This window comes from Schistocerca cancellata, chromosome 3, assembly GCF_023864275.1.
Source record: "Schistocerca cancellata isolate TAMUIC-IGC-003103 chromosome 3, iqSchCanc2.1, whole genome shotgun sequence".
Taxonomy (NCBI): domain Eukaryota; kingdom Metazoa; phylum Arthropoda; class Insecta; order Orthoptera; family Acrididae; genus Schistocerca; species Schistocerca cancellata.
The window spans coordinates 656,277,832-656,299,374 of NC_064628.1; the positions used below are offsets into that span (position 1 = coordinate 656,277,832).

At 41.6% G+C, this 21,543-nt stretch overlaps 1 protein-coding gene across 1 annotated transcript in view; it reads left to right on the forward strand.

The window, feature by feature from the left end:
- LOC126175613 (uncharacterized oxidoreductase MSMEG_2408/MSMEI_2347-like) overlaps positions 1-21,543 on the forward strand; it is a 51,332-nt gene that overhangs the window by 25,096 nt on the left and 4,693 nt on the right. The window contains exons 4-5 of the mRNA XM_049922496.1: positions 15,923-16,206; positions 17,139-17,343. Coding sequence (XP_049778453.1) covers positions 15,923-16,206; positions 17,139-17,343 — 489 coding nt within the window. The remainder of the gene's footprint in view (positions 1-15,922; positions 16,207-17,138; positions 17,344-21,543) is intronic.

A 21,543-nucleotide genomic window follows, 5' to 3' on the forward strand; every position in this document is an offset into this window, starting at 1 on the left:
AGTTCATATCTTGGGAATTTGAAGATTTTGTAAAAAAGGTAGTGGTTGCCATGCCACAGCTCCTCCTTTCCACCCCCAATAAAATGGAGAAGCAGAATAAGTAGTATGAACATTTAAGACTCAGATGAAAATATACGATTTGGATGTGTCATCAGAGGTAGCTGTTGACCAGTTTCTCAGTTATTATGGGTTCACCCATGTTGGCAATAAAAGTATGGCAGAGTTGTTGCACAGTTGTCAACCCCCGACTCTGCTACATCTGCTTGCGCAGGCCAATGCAAGACTGTCCACTGGCATTGGCGTGAAATGCTTCCAGCCTGGCACAGCTATTTTGGCTCGCAGGTTTAGCTGCCAGCCGAAATGGGTGCTGGTGGTAATCGAGAGTACCAGTGGCTGATGCCTGTGAGTTACCTGTATGGCTGAGAGGAGGGCGTTATAACACGTTGATCATCTATGACTTCACATAGGCAGCTGCTTACTAGGTACACCTCCACTGCCACCTTATCCTTCATCTGCCCAGCTGTCTTCTACATCACAGCCAGTGCCCATTCCTTCTTCACTGCTACTGCTGATGTTTTTACATCTGTCTCCTCTGCTGTGGGGAGCCCCCTCCATCTGTTGGGGGGCCCCAGTGGGACCCCGGCTCTCGTGCTGTCACAGCTGAGGCCTCCGTTGCTACTGCCTGTTCTGCCACCTTCACTGAAACTTCCTTGTCTGGGGTTGGAATTGGATGTGAAAATGGACACTGCACTAGTGTCAGCTGTCCTACCACATGGGCTGCTCACAGGGGGTGGGCATTACACCTGTCCACACTCGAGCCACTTCCTGGCCTACACACTGGTGGCAGTATGTTGCATGACTGAACAACCTGCATCAACTGCAGAAGAAATGGACTTGATCACCATGCTTACTTCTTTGCAATGAAACTTCGTGTGTGTGCTGCTTCATAGTTTGCGTGTGAAGTTTGTACTTGATTCAGCCACCCGGCCTGCTAATACGACAGTAGTTGCTTGTGCATCCTGGCAGCTGCACCCCCTGTGGAGCAAATTAACACACAAACCAGAGCGCATGGCTTCACCAGCCATTTGTGTACTGCTAATTGTATTATACCTTGCCTTCCGTGTGTGTGTGTACTGGTCAAACAATAATTTTCTGTGTTCTTGGGTTCAAACACTTTTTGGTGATAAATATGGTATTCAACTCCATGCATTGCACCTCAACCACCAGTCCTTTGAGTTTAATTTCCGTGGAGGCAGTCCTTAAATCTCTTCTCGAGCAACAGCAGGCACTGACAGTTGCTATTTCCAGTTTAATGTCCTCAACTGTCTAGTTGAACATAAGAGGAATTGCTGTCTGGCACGTACAGATAACATGGCCATGGCAGAACACGGGTACCAAGAGGGTAGTCATGAAATAAAATTCAGTGAGACGAGTGTCATATTGAAAACATCACACTGTCATGCGTGCATATATACAGAGGCTATTGAGATTTATAAAAATCGTAATAATTCTAATAGAAAAATTAGATAAAATATGGATGTCATCTTTGCACTGGCAGAATGATAATCGATTACTTTCAATGGAGAATGTTGGCACTACCAGAGATAGTCTCGTTGCCAACATTACTTGGTGGACTGTGGTGCCCTCTATAATGCCTATATATTCAGCGCTCCTGTGAGTTCTGATCGTTATTTGTCACTTCACCTCTGTGGGTGTCTCCCGCAGCCAGAGTTGAAACATTAAGGGAAAGTTTTACATATCAACCACGGCCTTCAGCCCAGAAATTTTAAGTGAAGTGTGTAACAAACACCTCTCTTGCCAAGACTCCTAACACAAAATGAAATAAAAGTATATTTTACGTACAAAGAAAATATTTTACAAAGACTTATTTGAGTTAACATAAAATAATACTACAGTCGAGGGTTTAGGCACTTGTTACAATAGTTTGAAATTATGAAAATTAATTTTGTAAAATGAAATAAGTATTGTGAAACATTCTTCTGTGTTGTAATTAGTAAAAGCAACTCTAAGAAATTTACTAATAGCTGGTTTTTGGATGCTACAGCAACAACAGAAGTGCTTTAATTAATATATTTGAAGAAACAAATATGTCGCAAAATCTTGGTTTGGGATTAGGGTTGTCCTGACACTTAGTTCCCATTTGGGCAAGGAACAAAGGGTTCTAGCTAGACCCAGATCAGCAGCCTTTGGTATAGCCATTCAAACATGTTTTATTGAAGCTACGTTACAGTATATAGTATTAAGCAAGGTTTGACAAACTATAGTTGCATGCCCAGGCACATTGTATGGATTGATTAATTCCTTTTGCAAAATATTTTAATTGGGCTGAAATTAATGCTCAGCCAATGGCATTATTTGTATGTGAACCATTTGGATTTTATGTCCAAAACATGCGAAAAACACATTTTTTATCAGTGGATTTTGAAATGAGCACTTCCTATACCTTAAATTTGTATGACTCAGTTCAAACTTTGCATGAAGGGAAATAATGGATCAAGTGAAAACTTTTTTTTTTTTTTTCATCCAGTAATCCTTACCTGTTATGTGTCGTCCTAATCGCCGTCTGCTTCACGTTTGCTGTGCAGCGAGCTACCTTAATTTAAGTATTAACTGTATTTTTCTTATTTGTCACTTCTTCTTCCGTGTGTTTTTGCTTTTAGGAAGCTTTAATTGTCGAGTGCTATTAATAGTGTTCCATAGATTTCATGTTTGTTTTGAATACAGTCAGAGAGAGTCCCTTTAGTCAACCATAGTGCCAGTAGTGTTAGTGTTTGTTTTAAATACAGTCCAGAGACAGGTAGTGCTATTTTCATTGTTTTCTACAAGAAGTGGCTAGCAATCACAGTTTAGTCAATAATCAGCCGCCTTTAGTAAATTAGCAGTCTACTTAAAAGTTGATTAACTCTCTTCAGTAAATTGATTCCTTAGGATGGATAGGATGTGTGACTGCTGTGTACGGACGCAGGAGGAGCTGGCCACTGTTCGCGAACAGCTGAACATGTTGATGGCCGCGGTCAGCCGTCTTCAGCCTGCTGCCTCGGAGTGTAGCGGCAGTGGGGAGTCTGGTGCATCGGAAGGTACACCCCAGGTGTTACATGCTTCACCCACTGTCCCTGCTGTCGAGACATCTTCGTGGGTACCGGGCACGGTTGGGCCACCCTCTCCCCAAGGGGAGTGGCGGGTTCAGTGGCGTTCGCGGCACACGAGGCGGAGGGTAAATGTGAAGGCTGGCTGTGTGGCATCGTCCGCTCTGCCTGAGAGCGGACATGTGGCTGCTCCTTCAGCAAGGTCCGAGCAGGCACACGGGGGGAGGGGTTTATTAGTTATTGGGAGCTCCAACATTAGGCGGGTGATGGAGCCCCTTAGGGAAATAGCGGAAAGGTCGGGGAAGAAGGCCAGTGTTGACTCTGTCTGCTTGCCGGGGGGTCTCATCCGAGATGTGGAGGAGGCCCTACCGGCAGCGATAGAGAGCACTGGGTGCAGCCGACTGCAAATTGTTGCTCATGTCGGCACCAATGACTCCTGCCATCTGGGTTCAGAGGTCATCCTCAGTTCGTACAGGTGGTTGGCGGAATTGGTGAAGGCGGAAAGCCTTGCCCGTGGGGTGGAATCAGAGCTAACTATTTGTAGTATCGTTCCCAGAACCGATCGTGGTCCTCCGGTTTGGAGCCGAGTGGAAGGCTTAAACCAGAGGCTCAGACGATTCTACGGAGATCTGGGGTGCAAATTTCTCGACCTCCGCTATCGGGTGGAGAAATATAGGGTCCCCCTGAATAGCTCAGGCGTGCAATACACGCCAGAAGCGGCTACAAGGGTAGCGGAGTACGTGTGGAGTGCTGGAGTGCACATGTGGGTTTTTTAGGTTAGAGAACAAGACGCCTCCTGAGATGGGGGAAGGTAGGAGTAGGCAAAATGCAACAGGAAGTAACAATATTAATGTGCTAATAGTAAACTGCAGGAATGTCAATAGAAAGGTCCCAGAACTGCTCTCATTAATAAACGGTCACAATGCCCATATAGTACTAGGGACAGAAAGTTGGCTGAAACCAGATGTAAACAGTAATGAAATCCTAAACTGAGTTTGGAATGTATACTGCAAAGACAGGCTGGACAGTGAAGGGGGAGGCGTGTTTATAGCGATAAGAAGTGCAATAGTATCGAAGGAAACTGATGGAGATCCGAAATGTGAAATGATTTGGGTGAAGGCCGCGGTTAAAGCAGGCTCAGACATGGTAATTGGATGTATCTATAGGCCCCCTGGCTCAGCAGCTGTTGTGGCTGAGCACCTGAAGGATAATTTGGAAAATTTTTCGAGTAGATTTCTGGGTGGAGATTTTAATTTGCTGGATATAGACTGGGAGACTCAAACGTTCATAACGGGTGGCAGGGACAAAGAATCCAGTGAAATTTTTTTAAGTGCTTTATCTGAAAACTACCTTGAGCAGTTAAACAGAGAACCGACTCGTGGCGATAACATATTGGACCTTCTGGTGACAAACAGACCCGAACTATTTGAAACAGTTAACTGAGAACAGGGAATCAGCGATCATAAAACGGTTACGGCATCGATGATTTCAGCCATAAATAGAAATATTAAGAAAGGTAGGAAGATTTTTCTGTTTAGCAAAAGTGACAAAAAGCAGATTTCAGAGTACCTGACGGCTCAACACAAAAGTTTTGTCTCAAGTGCAGATAGTGTTGAGGATCAGTGGACAAAGTTCAAAACCATCATACAATATGCGTTAGATGAGTATGTGCCAAGCAAGATCGTAAGAGATGGAAAAGAGCCACCGTGGTACAACAACCGAGTTAGAAAACTGCTGCGGAAGCAAAGGGAACTTCACAGCAAACATAAACATAGCCAAAGCCTTGCAGACAAGCAAAAATTACGCGAAGCAAAATGTAGTGTGAGGAGGGCTATGCGAGAGGCATTCAATGAATTCGAAAGTAAAGTTCTATGTACTGACTTGGCAGAAAATTCTAAAAAATTTTGGTCTTATGTCAAAGCGGTAGGTGGATCAAAACAAAATGTCCAGACACTCTGTGACCAAAATGGTTCTGAAACAGAGGATGACAGACTAAAGGCCGGAATACTAAATGTCTTTTTCCAAAGCTGTTTCACCGAGGAAGACTGCACTGTAGTTCCTTCTCTAGATTGTCGCACAGATGACAAAATGGTAGATATCGAAATAGACGACAGAGGGATAGAGAAACAATTAAAATCGCTCAAAAGAGGAAAGGCCGCTGGACCTGATGGGATACCAGTTCGATTTTACACAGAGTACGCGAAGGAACTTGCCCCCTTCTTGCAGCGGTGTACCGTAGGTCTCCAGAAGAGCGTAGCATTCCAAAGGATTGGAAAAGGGCACAGGTCATCCCCGTTTTCAAGAAGGGACGTCGAACAGATGTGCAGAACTATAGACCTTTATCTCTAACGTCGATCAGTTGTAGAATTTTGGAACACGTGTTATGTTCGAGTATAATGACTTTTCTGGAGACTAGAAATCTACTCTGTATGAATCAGCATGGGTTTCAAAAAAGACTGTCGTGTGAAACCCAGCTCGCGCTATTCGTCCACGAGACTCAGAGGGCCATAGACACGGGTTCACAGGTAGATGCCGTGTTTCTTGACTTCCGCAAGGCGTTCGATACAGTTCCCCACAGTCCTTTAATGAACAAAGTAAGAGCATATGGACTATCAGACCAATTGTGTGATTGGATTGAGGAGTTCCTAGATAACAGGACGCAGCATGTCATTCTCAATGGAGAGAAGTCTTCCGAAGTAAGAGTGATTTCAGGTGTGCCGCAGGGGAGTGTCATAGGACCATTGCTATTCACAATATACATAAATGACCTGGTGGATGACATCAGAAGTTCACTGAGGCTTTTTGCAGATGATGCTGTGGTGTATCGAGAGGTTGTAACAATGGAAAATTGTACTGAAATGCAGGAGGATCTGCAGCGAATTGATGCGTGGTGCAGGGAATGGCAATTGAATCTCAATATAGACAAGTGTAATGTGCTGTGAATACATAGAAAGATAGATCCCTTATTTAGCTACAAAATAGCAGGCCAGCATCTGGAAGCAGTTAATTCCATAAATTATCTGGGAGTACACATTAGGAGTGATTTAAAATGGAATGATCGTATAAAGTTGATCGTCGGTATAGCAGATGCCAGACTGAGATTCATTGGAAGAATCCTGAGGAAATGCAATCCGAAAACAAAGGAAGTAGGTTACAGTAAGCTTGTTTGCCCACTGCTTGAATACTGTTCAGCAGTGTGGGATCCGTACCAGATAGGGTTGATAAAAGAGATAGAGAAGATCCAACGGAGAGCAGCGCGCTTCGTTACAGGATCATTTAGTAATCGCAAAAGCGTTACGGAGATGATAGATAAACTCCAGTGGAAGACTCTGCAGGAGAGACGCTCAGTAGCTCGGTACGGGCTTTTGTTAAAGTTTCGAGAACATACCTTCACCGAAGAGTCAAGAAGTATATTGCTCCCTCCTACGTATATCTCGCGAAGAGACCATGAGGATAAAATCAGAGAGATTAGAGTCCACACAGAAGCATACCGACAATCCTTCTTTCCACGAACAATATGAGACTGGAATAGAAGGGAGAACCGATAGAGGTACTCAGGGTACCCTTCGCCACACACCGTCAGGTGGCTTGCGGAGTATGGATGTAGATGTAGATGTAGATGTAGATATCGAGATATGGTGGTTTAAAATCGAGTAAAATGTGTTCTTATGTGAATTGAATGTGCAGAAATGGTTTGAAGTAGATCAGATAAATAAAAAATGCATTCTTATGATAAAATTGAAAGCTAGCTTTCAAAAATTGAACTTCATTTGGATTTTACATGTAAAAAACACTTTTTTGTGAGTTTTTTATACATGCTGGATTTTACGGGCTAAAACTATGTTTTTCTGGAATGTTTATGAAGCATGCTGCTTCTATACTTCAAACTTGTACCAATCAGTTCAAACTTTGCATGAAGATAAACAAAAAGCTATAAAGTCAAAACTAATTTTTTCCCATATAACCTTTATCCATTGTTGAGATATGATGGTTTAGAGTCGAGCTAAATGCAGTACATGCCACTTCTGCGTTTAAGCCTTGTGCGAATCGGTTCAAATTTTGCAAGAATGTAGACAAATACGTGTAATTAATGGTTGTCCCGTTGTTTTGTGAAAGTTTTATCCATTGCCATGATATAAGCACCGTGGTTTGAAAGACAATAAAAAAACCTACACCTGATCAGAAGTCACCCAAGCCAACAAAAATTTAAATCAGTTGCCAAGCTATGGCAATCTAATGTCACAATTATGGTGAGTAAAAGTTGGGAATCAGAATGAAAAATGCTCCTATCACAATACAAAAAAAAAAAAGGCAAATATGTCCTGGGCTGAGTTAGGATGTAAAAGAGAGCAACTAGCTTTTTGACTTATTTTGCAGGTTCAAAGACAATGACATATGATATCTGTTCAAAAAATTCTTGATCATTGGTAATTTCACGTCAGTGGTGTGTCGGAGCGAAACACAGCTGGCATCCTTGCAATGCCTCTGTTTAATGTGTAATTGCCGGAAGTTTCATTTTTGTATGTCCTTTAGCTATTGTTCAGTTCTGTATTGAGTAGAATGCTGTGTCACATAGTTTGCGAATTTTGAGATGGCAAAATTAGAGGAGCAATGCACCTGCATTAAATTTTGTGTGAAACTAAAGAAAGCCTTTACACAGTCACACCAGATGATACAGAAAGCCTACAGTAATGAGTTCTTAAGCCATACTCAGTGTTTTGAATGGTTCACAAGATTTAAAAATGGCCAGGCAGAAGTTAAAGATGGCTGTCACCCAGGATGCTTTCGACATCTACTGCTGGTACTCGTGTCTGGAACATCAATGAAATTGTGCGTACCAATCAAAGACTGACTGTCCGAGAGATTGCAGAAGAGTGTAACATTTCAATTGGATCATGTAATGAAATCCTGACACAGCATCTTGTAAGGCATCATGTTGCTGCTAAGTTTGTCCCATGGATCATGAGTCAAGGCCAGAAAAACATCACCTCCAAAACTGCGAAGAGCTCTCATTCCGTCCAGTAATCCCCTGACCTAGGGTACTGGGTGACTTTTCCATAACTTTCCCCCTTTCCGAAATCTTGCCAGTCCTTTTCCTTCATCCTTCTTCCTATCCCTCCAACCCTTCTACCAGAAGAAGGAGCCACTGGCTACAAAAGTTTGCACATTTCCTTAGCTTTTATATGTTTTTTATCTTGTTGCTGCTTGGTGAGTTGTTTCCTTATCTATCCAGCTATATTATATTTTCAAAAATTGATTATTTTCTTTGATATAATCATTATTTATCGAATCCCTAATTCCAAAGTACTGAATGATTTGTCTGAATTTTACATGTGAGAATGATAACGTCCAATACTGCACTGTGATTTAAAATGAAGAGACTTCTACCCATTGAAACAAAATCCTGTACCTTAGATAATAAGACAGCATTTTTTTTTTTTTTTGTTCACTTTTAAAACCCAGTGGGTGATCGATCAGTCATATTTCCACTCTTGCTGAGCAACATCTCCAACCAATTGTGTGAAACCTAGCCTCCCACATCAAAGATATCTATCCACTTCCTGCACCAACTTTCCACCATCCCCACCACTTTACCTCCTGGATCTCTACTTGTCAATGTTGATGCCACCTCCCTACTTACCAGCCTTCATGCCCATGGTCTTGTTGCTATCTAATACTACATCTCTCAGTGTCCATCAGACTCCGAACCCACCACCTCATTTCTTATTCATCTTGCCATCTGTATCCTGATCCACAGCTACTTTTCCTGGAAAGGTTTAAAAACAAATTGATGGCACACCTTTGGGCACCTGCATGTGTGAATCTGCTTATGGACCATCTAGAGGAAACCCTCCTGGCCTCCCAAAATTTCCAGCTTCTAGTCTGGTTCAGGTTCATTTGGACTCAGGGCCAAGACACCCTATTCACATTCTGTCACAACCTCAACACCTTTTCTCCCATCCACCTCACTAGATCTTCCTCTACCCAGTGCACCACCTTCCTGTATGTTGACCTCCACCTCTCTGATGGCTCCATCCACACCTCTGTCCACAGTAAACCCACTAATAACCAACAGTACCTGTATTTCAACAGCTATCATCCATTCCACACCAAAAATTCCGTCCCATACAACCTAGCCACCTGTGGACAGTGTATCTGGAGTGATGAGAACTCATTTGCCTAGTATGTTGAAGGCCTTACAAAGGCCTTCACATACAGGCATTACATCCCCTATCTCCAAGCCTAGCCACAAACAGATTTTCTGTGCTAATACCCCACACACGTCCAATCCTCCCACTTCTCCCAAGAATCAGCAATAAAGGACTGCCCCCCCCCCCCCCTCTTGTGTCCCACTATCACCCTGGACTGGAACAACTGAACCATATCCTTAGCCAGTGCCTTGATTATTTCTTATACTGCCATGAAATGAGGAACATCCTCCCCAAGATCCTACCCACCCCTCCTAAAGTAGTGTTCCATTGCCCACCCAACCTACACAACATCTTTGTCCATTCCTGTGCCACACCCACTCTCAACCCCTTTGGCAGACCAAGGTGCAAGACCTGTCCAATTCACCCACCCAGCACCTGCTACTCCAGTCTTGTCACATGCCTACCCTACCTCATCAGAGACTGGGCAAACTGTGAGAGCAGCCGTGTCACAAACCAGCTCCACTGCAAACACTGCACAGCTTTTTATGTTAGTTTGACTACCAACTGGCTGTCCACCAGGATGAATGGCCACCACCAAATTGATGGCAAAAACAGAGTTGACAACCTGGTGGTACAACATGCACCTGAGCACAACATGCTCAATTTTAATGCTTCTTCACAATCCAAGCCATCTGGATCTTTCTCTCCACCACCAGTTTCTCTGAACTACACAAACGGGGTTATCCTCACAACACATCCTCTTCTTCTCTAATCATCCTGGCCTTAGTCTCAGGTAACCCGCCGTCCTTGCACCCTCCAACCAGGAGTTTCCCCCTCTTCTATCCTGTCACCCTCTCCCAGTTCATGTCCCCACATCACTTTCAGCAAGTGCCAGTTTCCACCAGCTGCTACAATTGTGCCAACCCATATACCTACCACACCTCCCTCCTGCATTCTTAGCTGGGAAACTGGCTGCATCCCCACCCCTTGTCCCTCTCCCTGCCTCCCTCTACCCACCCCTCCTGACACTACCCCTACCAAACCAGTCCACCTGCTGACAAATAGCATTGGCACCGTTAATAAAGCTGGCACCATGTAGAGGCATAGCAGTGTGTGTGTGTGTGTGTGTGTGTGTGTGTGTGTGTGTGTGTGTGTGTGTTTTACACTAGCTCATCAACAACTCAAGGCATCTGATTTTCAGTGAGCGGTCTCCTTCAATGCAAAATAATTTACATTCTACAGGAACTTTCCTACAACAATTATTAGAAGTGAATTTTGTAAGTGTGGGTCTCAAAACCATAATTTGTTTTGAGATACTAATGAATGTGTATACAACTTGTTGACGAGTGATTTTATAAATAGCTGTTTTGCCTCTGCAAGTATTTTAGTTACTCTCATATTGTTATATCAAAAGATGGATGCCAATGACCTTGGTGTTTAGCAACCCAAATCACATCCATTTATCCAAGCAGAGAACCAAGGATTAAAATATCTTTCAGTAGCATGGGTGAGGAATTGGTTAGTCCCTTTGAAAGTGAAGAGTAATCTGCAAGTAATAGGTTTAAGGTGTTAGTTTACAACAGCAGAGATTCTTTCACTGGTGTGCAGCAATAACCACACTGAGGCATATCATGTGTTAGACTTATTGATCTTTGGAGGCTTACTGAAAGTGTGTTTATAGGAGTGATGTGGGGACAGAGGTTTTGAAAATAGTGTAGGGATCTGAGAAGGGACTGGAGGCTGTGATGAACTTGCAAGATATAGTCACTGCAACAGGGCTTGTATGTCAGTGTGTCTGACAGCCGGCACCAAGCAGAGATGCGCAATGATGGAGACACTGGACTCACATTCCCAGTTTTAAAGCCCAATCAGTTCATTTACATTTGGGTTTTCCATGACTAAAGCAAGTGCCAAGACTTTTTCTTCGAAAAAGACATAGCTTATTTTCTCTCCCATCCTTGTTCAATCTGAGCTTTTGCTCTTTCTCTTTCTCTAATGATCTCATCTTCCACGATACATTAAATCCTAATGTTGCTTTTTTTCTGACAGCCCTCTGTCGTTTAATAACGGTCTCATCAGTAAGGGATGTAGGGAAAGAAGGTGAGTGTAGGCTGGAGGTAAAGTATTCTTGAAATGTTGTCAGGATATGATCATGTGGGATTGTGGGAAGAGCCTGGTTGGATAAGCAGACTGAGTGATGAACATTTAAATAGTTCTTATGCGTGGTGTGGGTGGTGACATACAAATGTTTCTGTAGTATGAATTGGATAAAAAAGTAGGTCCATGATAAATTCAGTAAAATTAAATCTAATGTGAGGCCTCTATTTTTAGGTTGTGTGATGGAAGGGATTCTCTACAGTGGCCATGAGAGGTGGATGAGAAGATTTGATAGAGGCTCTTGTGGTGATAGTGGAAAGTTACATCCCAGTGCAAGAGAACTGTTTGTAGCTGAGAAACATTTCGATTACTTGGCCTATATGAAAATTGTAACTGTGACCAACATGAAGAGATTCGAGTATTATAAATATTTAAACTGTCTCCGCACTGTGTCTTCCTAAATAATGTTGGTGATATCCTCCACTTGCATAAATGGAATCAGCAACTACTGCATCAATAATACTAGTACTGTACATGTAGGTGCTGACTTTTTTTCTTCATTATGATACTTATTTCATTTTATTCATTTAAAACATCCTGGTAGCTGAGTGGTCAGTGCGACTGAATGTCATACCTAATGGCCCGGGTTCAATTCCTGGCTGGGAGATTTTCTCCGCTCAGGGACTGGGTGTTGTGTTGCTGTTGTCATCATCATCATCATCATCATCATGTCATCCCCATTGACATGCAAGTCACCGAAGTGGCGTCAACTCGGAAGACTTGCACCAAGCAAACGGTCTACCCAATGGGAGGCCCTAGCCACACGGCCTTTCCCATTTAAAACATCTCCAATGGTTGCATCTACATCTACATCTACATCTATACTCCGCGAGCCACCTTACGGTGTGTGGCGGAGGGTACTTATTGTACCACTATCTGATCCCCCCTTCCCTGTTCCATTCACGAATTGTGCGTAGGAAGAACGACTGCTTGTAAGTCTCCGTATTTGCTCTAATTTCTCGGATCTTTTCGTTGTGATCATTACTCGAGATATATGTGGGCGGTAGTAATATGTTGCCCATCTCTTCCCGGAATGTGCTCTCTCGTAATTTCGATAATAAACCTCTCCGTATTGCGTAACGCCTTTCTTGAAGTGTCCGCCACTGGAGCTTGTTCAGCATCTCCGTAACGCTCTCGCGCTGACTAAATGTCCCCATGACGAATCGCGCTTCTTTTCGCTGCATCATGTCTATCTCTTCTATTAATCCAACCTGGTAAGGGTCCCATACTGATGAGCAATACTCAAGAATCGGACGAACAAGCGTTTTGTAAGCTACTTCTTTCGTCGATGAGTCACATTTTCTTAGAATTCTTCCCATGAATCTCAACCTGGCGCCTGCTTTTCCCACTATTTGTTTTATGTGATCATTCCACTTCAGATCGCTCCGGATAGTAACTCCTAAGTATTTTACGGTCGTTACCGCTTCCAATGATTTACCACCTATGGCATAATCGTACTGGAATGGATTTCTGCCCCTATGTATGCGCATTATATTACATTTATCTACGTTTAGGGAAAGCTGCCAGCTGTCGCACCATGCATTAATCCTCTGCAGGTCTTCCTGGAGTACGTACGAGTCTTCTGATGTTGCTACTTTCCTGTAGACAACCGTGTCATCTGCAAATAGCCTCACGGAGCTACCGATGTTGTCAACTAAGTCATTTATGTATATTGTAAACAATAAAGGTCCTATCACGCTTCCTTGCGGTACTCCCGAAATTACCTCTACATCTGCAGATTTTGAACCGTTAAGAATGACATGTTGTGTTCTTTCTTCTAGGAAATCCTGAATCCAATCACAAACCTGGTCCGATATTCCGTAAGCTCGTATTTTTTTCACTAAACGTAAGTGCGGAACCGTATCAAATGCCTTCCTGAAGTCCAGGAATACGGCATCAATCTGCTCGCCAGTGTCTACGGCACTGTGAATTTCTTGGGCAAATAGGGCGAGCTGAGTTTCACATGATCTCTGTTTGCGGAATCCATGTTGGTTATGATGAAGGAGATTTGTATTATCTAAGAACGTCATAATACGAGAACACAAAACATGTTCCATTATGCTACAACAGATTGACGTAAGCGAAATAGGCCTATAATTATTCGCATCTGATTTATGACCCTTCTTGAAAATGGGAACGACCTGCGCTTTCTTCCAGTCGCTAGGTACTTTACGTTCTTCCAGCGATCTACGATAAATTGCTGATAGAAAGGGGGCAAGTTCTTTAGCATAATCACTGTAGAATCTTAAGGGTATCTCGTCTGGTCCGGATGCTTTTCCGCTACTAAGTGATAGCAGTTGTTTTTCAATTCCGATATCGTTTATTTCAATATTTTCCATTTTGGCGTCCGTGCGACGGCTGAAGTCAGGGACCGTGTTACGATTTTCCGCAGTGAAACAGTTTCGGAACACTGAATTCAGTATTTCTGCCTTTCTTCGGTCGTCCTCTGTTTCGGTGCCATCGTGGTCAACGAGTGACTGAATAGGGGATTTAGATCCGCTTACCGATTTTACATATGACCAAAACTTTTTAGGGTTCTTGTTTAGATTGTTTGCCAATGTTTTATGTTCGAATTCGTTGAATGCTTCTCTCATTGCTCTCTTTACGCTCTTTTTCGCTTCGTACAGCTTTTCCTTATCAGCTATGATTCGACTACTCTTAAACCTATGATGAAGCTTTCTTTGTTTCCGTAGTACCTTTCGTACATGATTGTTATACCACGGTGGATCTTTCCCCTCGCTTTGGACCTTAGTCGGTACGAACTTATCTAAGGCGTACTGGACGATGTTTCTGAATTTTTTCCATTTTTGTTCCACATCCTCTTCCTCAGAAATGAACGTTTGATGGTGGTCACTCAGATATTCTGCAATTTGTGCCCTATCACTCTTGTTAAGCAAATATATTTTCCTTCCTTTCTTGGCATTTCTTATTACACTTGTAGTCATTGATGCAACCACTGACTTATGATCACTGATACCCTCTTCTACATTCACGGAGTCGAAAAGTTCCGGTCTATTTGTTGCTATGAGGTCTAAAACATTAGCTTCACGAGTTGGTTCTCTAACTATCTGCTCGAAGTAATTCTCGGACAAGGCAGTCAGGATAATGTCACAAGAGTCTCTGTCCCTGGCTCCAGTTCTGATTGTGTGACTATCCCATTCTATACCTGGTAGATTGAAGTCTCCCCCTATTACAATAGTATGATCACGAAACTTCTTCACGACGTTCTGCAGGTTCTCTCTGAGGCGCTCAACTACTACGGTTGCTGATGCAGGTGGTCTATAGAAGCATCCGACTATCATATCTGACCCACCTTTGATACTTAGCTTAACCCAGATTATTTCACATTCGCATTCGCTAATAACTTCACTGGATATTATTGAATTCTTTACTGCTATAAATACTCCTCCACCATTGGCGTTTATCCTATCCTTGCGGTATATATTCCATTCTGTGTCTAGGATTTCGTTACTGTTCACTTCCGGTTTTAACCAACTTTCCGTTCCTAATACTATATGCGCACTATTTCCTTCAATAAGAGATACTAATTCAGGAACCTTGCCCTGGATACTCCTGCAGTTTACCAATATTACGTTAACTTTTCCTGTTTTTGGTCTCTGAGGACGGACGTTCTTTATCAACGATGATAATGTCCTCTCTGGTAAGCCGTCAGGTATTTTATCGTTTTGCCCGCATATTTTCATCTGCTTCTTCCTTTTAATGTGGATTTGAATTCTGCATTCATGTTTCACTTGAATTATCTCCTTTGTTGTGGAGCAATAAATTAAAAAAAGAAAGAAACTATGAGACCACAACTAGTGAACAGTGACACACCACAAGGCTGACAGTCAAGTCCACTGGTACAGAAATGTTTTTTGGAAGGCCAATAATGCAGTTCTCAGGCAGGCATGGGACAGAAGAGATAAAGGGAAAGAACTCTGTCTCTGCTCCACACCTCACACCTCATAGGCATATTCTCACTTACCTACTGTACAAGGTTAGATGATATGTTGCTTAGGACGATTAGGTTGGATGGATGGAAGCTGACTAGATTGTGGTTGGGATGCATCTGAAAAAGGATATTTCGATGACTAGGTCATTTGGAGGAGGAGGGTGGATGAGATCCAATGGATTAGGCAGCATAATAGATTAGTATCTGAGACTGTTTTCTCTTGCAAGAGATAAGAAAACTTTTTTGCATTTGTGATGATGAAGGCCCATCCACATTATTATAGATACTCCATTTCTGATTGCTTCCAATGTTTTATTGGCAAAAAATATTTACCATACAACGCCCTTAATTTTGGAAGTATCATGTAAATGCATCTTGGGTAGCTTAGTAAACCTCTGATTTTATAAATGTATATACTCTTCATGTAAGCCATATTCTGCCGTTTTAAAGTAATAGCTTTCTTGCTGGTGATTAAGATGTACTTTTAATTTTATGTTTTGTACTTGAATAACAGTTTGTAACAATAGAAAATTTGCATTTTAAATCAAATTTAGCTCCATCTGATTTTGGCCGTGAAAGAGCTGTGAAAGCTGTTGAGAAGTCTCTTAAGAACTTGGGTGTAGATTACATTGATCTGTACTTGATTCACTGGCCTGGTGTGTCAAGTGTTCCAGTGGACAGCAGTGTCCATCGTAAGGAACGTTTTGAAACCTGGGAAACACTGACAAACTTGTACCACACTGGTTGCCTCCGTGCCATTGGAGTGTCTAATTACACTGTGCGGCATCTTGCAGAGCTGCTTGACAAGGACAACATTGTGAAGCCTGCTGTTAATCAGGTCAGATGATCAGTCAGTTTGTAATGAAAAGGCTGTTTCCTCATTGAAGCAGCAGTAAATTAATGCTACAGAATGGAGAACATTCAAAAAATTTCTTTACTTAGCACCAATAGTTCACTTCATTTTAATGTCATTGTATTTTGTGTGTTTGGGTATTAGTTATGTAATGCCAATCATAAATACGAAAAGGAGTTTGTACACTTATTTTTTTATCTGTAAACTTTATAATCACCATTTTGTAACCTCTCCTGATCGGTTCGCCTCAGTGTACTTGACATGATATCAACATGAAATTTTGTCATAAAATATATATAGATCAACGTACATTTACATGTGGTGGTGAAAATGGAGACTGAGCTCTCTTTGATGTTGTTAAAGTTTTTGCCAGATTTTTATATGGCAACAAGCAGCATTTTTCATGTATGAATTACATTCTTCACAGGCCTCATAGTCTCTCTTAGCTTGTGTCAAGTAAGGATTCATTACCACCACTTCAGCTGTTTATTTTGTCATCTATAAGGTGTCTGTCACATAAAATACTTTGTGTGTCACTTTAGATGCTCTAATTATGCCCTGTATCTTCTTCATATTGAGTAGAACTGTGCAGGTATACATATATCCCCAGAGAGTGATTACTTCAGTCTGGGTGACAGTTTCATAGGCTCACATCTGTACTGGTTTAGAAGATGACAACACCAATTTGTCTAATTTTGAAAACAGCATATGACATTACATTGTCAGACAAAATAAACTGTTGTAGGTTCATAATTGCTTGTATTGTCACTAACAATTAATTTCAATATATTTTCTTGCAATTGCTGTGAGGAACATTTTATCATTTCAGGAGATGTGTAGAATATGATCTTGACTGTATAAAGTTACAGAGTGTCATTTTTTCCCCAACATATCTGATGATGTATGATACTTTTTAGGTTGAGCTTCATCCATATTTTCGACAAGAACAACTGAGAACTGCATGTGAAAAAGCTGGCATTCTCGTCCAGGCATACTGCTCTTTAGGTGGATCAGCAGGAGCAAACCATTTGCTGAATGACTCCACTGTGGTTGAAGTAGCACAGCGTCTTGGTAGAACACCAGCACAAGTATTATTGCGCTGGGCACTGCAGCTCAATGCAGGTGGGCAAGTATCATAAACACTCCATAGTGTTATGTATTAATTTCATGTGAAGTGTTGGATTTCATAGAAAAACTTGGACTCATAACTCAATGGATATAAATTTTGAAAACTGAAACGGGCACCATTATATGACTTTCCAATCCTTGTGATACTGAGCTGCACACTGTTCATAATTAAAGTAAATAATTATCCCATGCAGGCATTAATGTGCCTGGCCACCAAAGAGCTCAACATTAACTATCAAAGTGGTGTGCATGTAGTTAGGAAGTTATGAAGAGACAAATAGGCTAACTCAAAGAGAGTGCCATATTTGCTCTTACAGTCAATGTTCCAAAGCTACTTGAGAACATAGCAGCAGATTTCTTCCACTACAAAATTAGGCCTTACCTATCAAATCTAATGTTCTTCATCAAGTGTCAGTTCTTCAGGTACACCACCATGGAGTGTGCAGAGGCCTGCTGACTTGTGCAGTTCCAATGACCATTCGATGTACTGCTCCACCTACTTCTGCCAAATGCTTTGACAAGCATCCTTTTGAAACTGAGACTGTTAAGCCTTCACTGAAGAGAAAAAGACTCTGTAAATCAATATTATCCTACTACTCATACTCTGAGGCAAATCAGGCATTTAAGGTCACTCGGCCACATACTTGTGTGGAGTTATTCACTCCTGCAGTGAAGCAACCTGTACCGAACATCATTGTTAGCAACCAGGCAATGCCAGCATGTATTGAAGACTGCTGTTGGCCATCAGATAATGACAAGTACTGAAAACACTTAAATCTAGATTTTTTTTTTTTTTTTTAAAGAGGAGCAGGAGTGGAAAGCTGTCTTGTAACGATTTGAAATGGCCCACCACACTTTCCTCTTTTGTGCTAATTACACTCATAACCTGCAATTATTTGTTGTATAAATTTCAGTCTCTGTCCTTCCTTACAGGTGTAGGATTCAAGGATCTGGATGTAGTTAAAGAGTGAGCGCAAACTCACCAGAAGACCTGACAAATTTATTTGCTGATGAAACAATTTACACAAGGCACACACTGGAAACCTGAACATATTTGATCTTTTCAGTCAAACACTCATACTACGTTTATATAAGGTCACACTGACAGGTTAAGTGGCAGTGCTTGGTTTAAATCAAAATCCTCAGACAGTAGTTGATGAACACCAAGGCTTTGCAACATAAGTTGATTTTAACATTCAACAACGCTCCCAACAGGTCGTTCTGGTAATTTTGACACAGATGGAATAAAAACAGTTAAGTTTTAGAGCTCTAATACAGGAAAACAATAATGTTACAACTTATACAAGTACCTTAAAAACAATTACAAATCATTTAAGATCAAGATCTGGGCTTGCAACTTTCACATTGATTAATTGCATGAATAAATTTAGCAATGATTAATCAGTTGTTATATGGCCCCTTTTGCCAAACAGCATATCTTCAAGTGTGTACCAACTCAGGCAGTTTAAAGCGTATGCTTTTTATGACAAAATGCTGCCTGGATGGTGCAATAGTTTGATACATTTAAATCACCCAAAGCACACACAAGTTACTGCTGACACTTCCTTAGAATTTTAAATGAAATTACATATCAATGATGGGTCACAGGAACACCCATGAGGGCTACTAAATTCACTTGCTGTTGACACAATTCAGTTATTATAATGTCGTCAGAAAATTTTATCATTGATATCCATTCACCATGATTTTTAATCCCACTCTTGAACCATTCCATTTCTCTGTCATTGCTTCCTTAGTGTGTGGACTGAACTGTAGGAGTGAAAGACTACATCCCTATCTTACATTCTTTTTAATCTGAGTATTTCGTTCTTGGTCTTCCACTCCTACTGTTCCCTATTGATTCTTGTACACATTGTATATTACCTGTCTTTCTATATAACTTACCCCTATTTTTCTCAGACTTTCAAACATCTTGCACCATTTTACACTGTTGAATTCTTTTTCCAGGTCAACAAATCATATGAACATTTCTTGATTTTTCTGTAGTCTTGCTTCCATTATCAACCGCAATGTGAGAACTGCCTATCTGGTGTCTTTACCTGCTTTTTTGTGCATTATCGTTGTCCACAGCTTGGAAGCATGAGTTGTTAAGCTGAATGTGCGATAATTCTCACACTTGTCAGCTCTTGCTATCTACAGAATTGTCTGGATGATGTTTTTCTGAAAGTCTGATGATATATTGCGAATCTCATACATTCTGCTAAGAAACATGGACAGCTGTTTTGTTGCCACTTTCCCCAATGATATTAGAGATTCTGATGGAATGTTGTCTTTCCCTTCTGCCTTACTTGATCTTTGGTTGCCCAAAGCTCTTTTAAATTCTGATTTTAATATTGGATCCCTACCCTTTCGACTCCTGTTTCTTCTATCGTGTCATCAGAAAAGTCCTTCTCCTCATAGAGGCCTTCACGTAGCTACTCCTAAAGCAGAAATTCTACTGTCCTTCCAAATCAACACCCTCCACTGCCCAGCGCAACCAGTGTGTGTTCCGGTTGCTAGCAAACTGACCACCTCTGTCCGACCAAGCCTCACACTTTCCTTTCATGCTTGAGCTAGTGTCTCCAGACTGCCCATCCAGAAGTAGCTGTTTGCCCACCCTTACCCATCTGTGCCTTTGGATCCACGCTGGAACTGGAAAAGCGTGCAATAATGGAACATTGGTAGGTCATGAATATTTTTGGAGATACTGAAACTTTTAAAACAGGGAAAACCCTTATGGTGTGGCTCCAGGAGAGGCATTTTAAAGTATCTTAAGCCAGTGTGGTAAGTGGCTACATCTTAAAAAGAAGAAGAATAACCATAGCAGAAAGAGAACATTGGCATTGTCACCGGGCAGCAGGTCTTCATGGTGTGATAAGCATACCATACAATACAGAACACATTAGGTACCCCACGCACCTGCATATAGTATCATACTGTTGTTCATACTGCATTCATCAATGCATGGAATGACTTAGGGATATTTATTTATTTGTATGGCTCACATTCAGTTTAAAAATACAGGTATATAACATTAGTGTATGTATATAACAAGAATACAGAAATACAAAACTATATATAAAACTAACTAAATGTCAGTATCTAAGTTCCTAATCCGAGTTGTATCATCAGCTTTTATGAGGTTGTTCCAACTCCCCTGATAGGAACTCAAGGGCCATTCATCTCTAATGCGCTGTCTGGTTTAGAACCCCCACAGTCACAAACTGGAGACTCTGTAACACCCCATTCTAAAGAGAATCTGCACATTGTCATGCCCAGTGTGAGCTTTGTTCAATTTGACCCATAGTTTCCTGCCAAGTCTGTGCCAGCAGTATAACAGTTATTCTTTTAGAATCACTCACCGTCTTCATGATTTTCAGTAAGTTGATGGTTCCGATCTCACAGGTCTCTCGCCTCGATATTACTGCCATCTAGATGTTCTGGTTGCAGCAATAGTGGGTTTCTTGAACAGTCTATTTTGTAGTAGACTTGGTATGTCTTCCTGTATGGGTGACTACAGGTGCTCCTGCAGCTTGCAGTATTCTGTTAGCAAGGCCTCACTTCTATGGATTGTGGGTGGATAGATGTTGATTAGCAGAGGAAGCCAATAAATCGGTGTTGGTTGGATTGTCCCAGTCATTAACCGCATAGTATGGTTCAACTGGACATCAATCAAGTTGGCATGGCAGCTGTTTAGCTGTACTGGGGCACAGTACTTGGCTGTTGAGAAGACCAGGCACAGTGGATGATGTGCGCAAGGTATCTGCCGAAGCTCCCCATGTCATTCCACACAATTGTTGAATAATATTGTTATGAGTTTTTATCTTGGCAGTGGTATTTTCAAGATATTTTCTTGTGAAAGGTTATGGTCAAGGGTGACACCAAGGTACTTAGAGTACTTGTTATGGCAAAGAGAGTTTCTATGAAGTTTCACTCTGAGCTCTACGGTGGCTTGTTTGTTGTTCAGATGGAATGTAAGAACTTCAGTTTTACTTGTACAGGGTTTGTTTTACAAACAAAATTGATATCATCAGTGTAGCAGAATTTTGTTAACCTGGTATAGAGAAGCTTGGAGATATATAGGTTGAGTAATAGGGGGGCTGTGGTAGTCCACTGCTTGATTTCCTCTACTTGCTCATTTTTTCTCCCATGTAAATGCAGAAATATCTATTGTTTATCATGGTGGTGATGAGA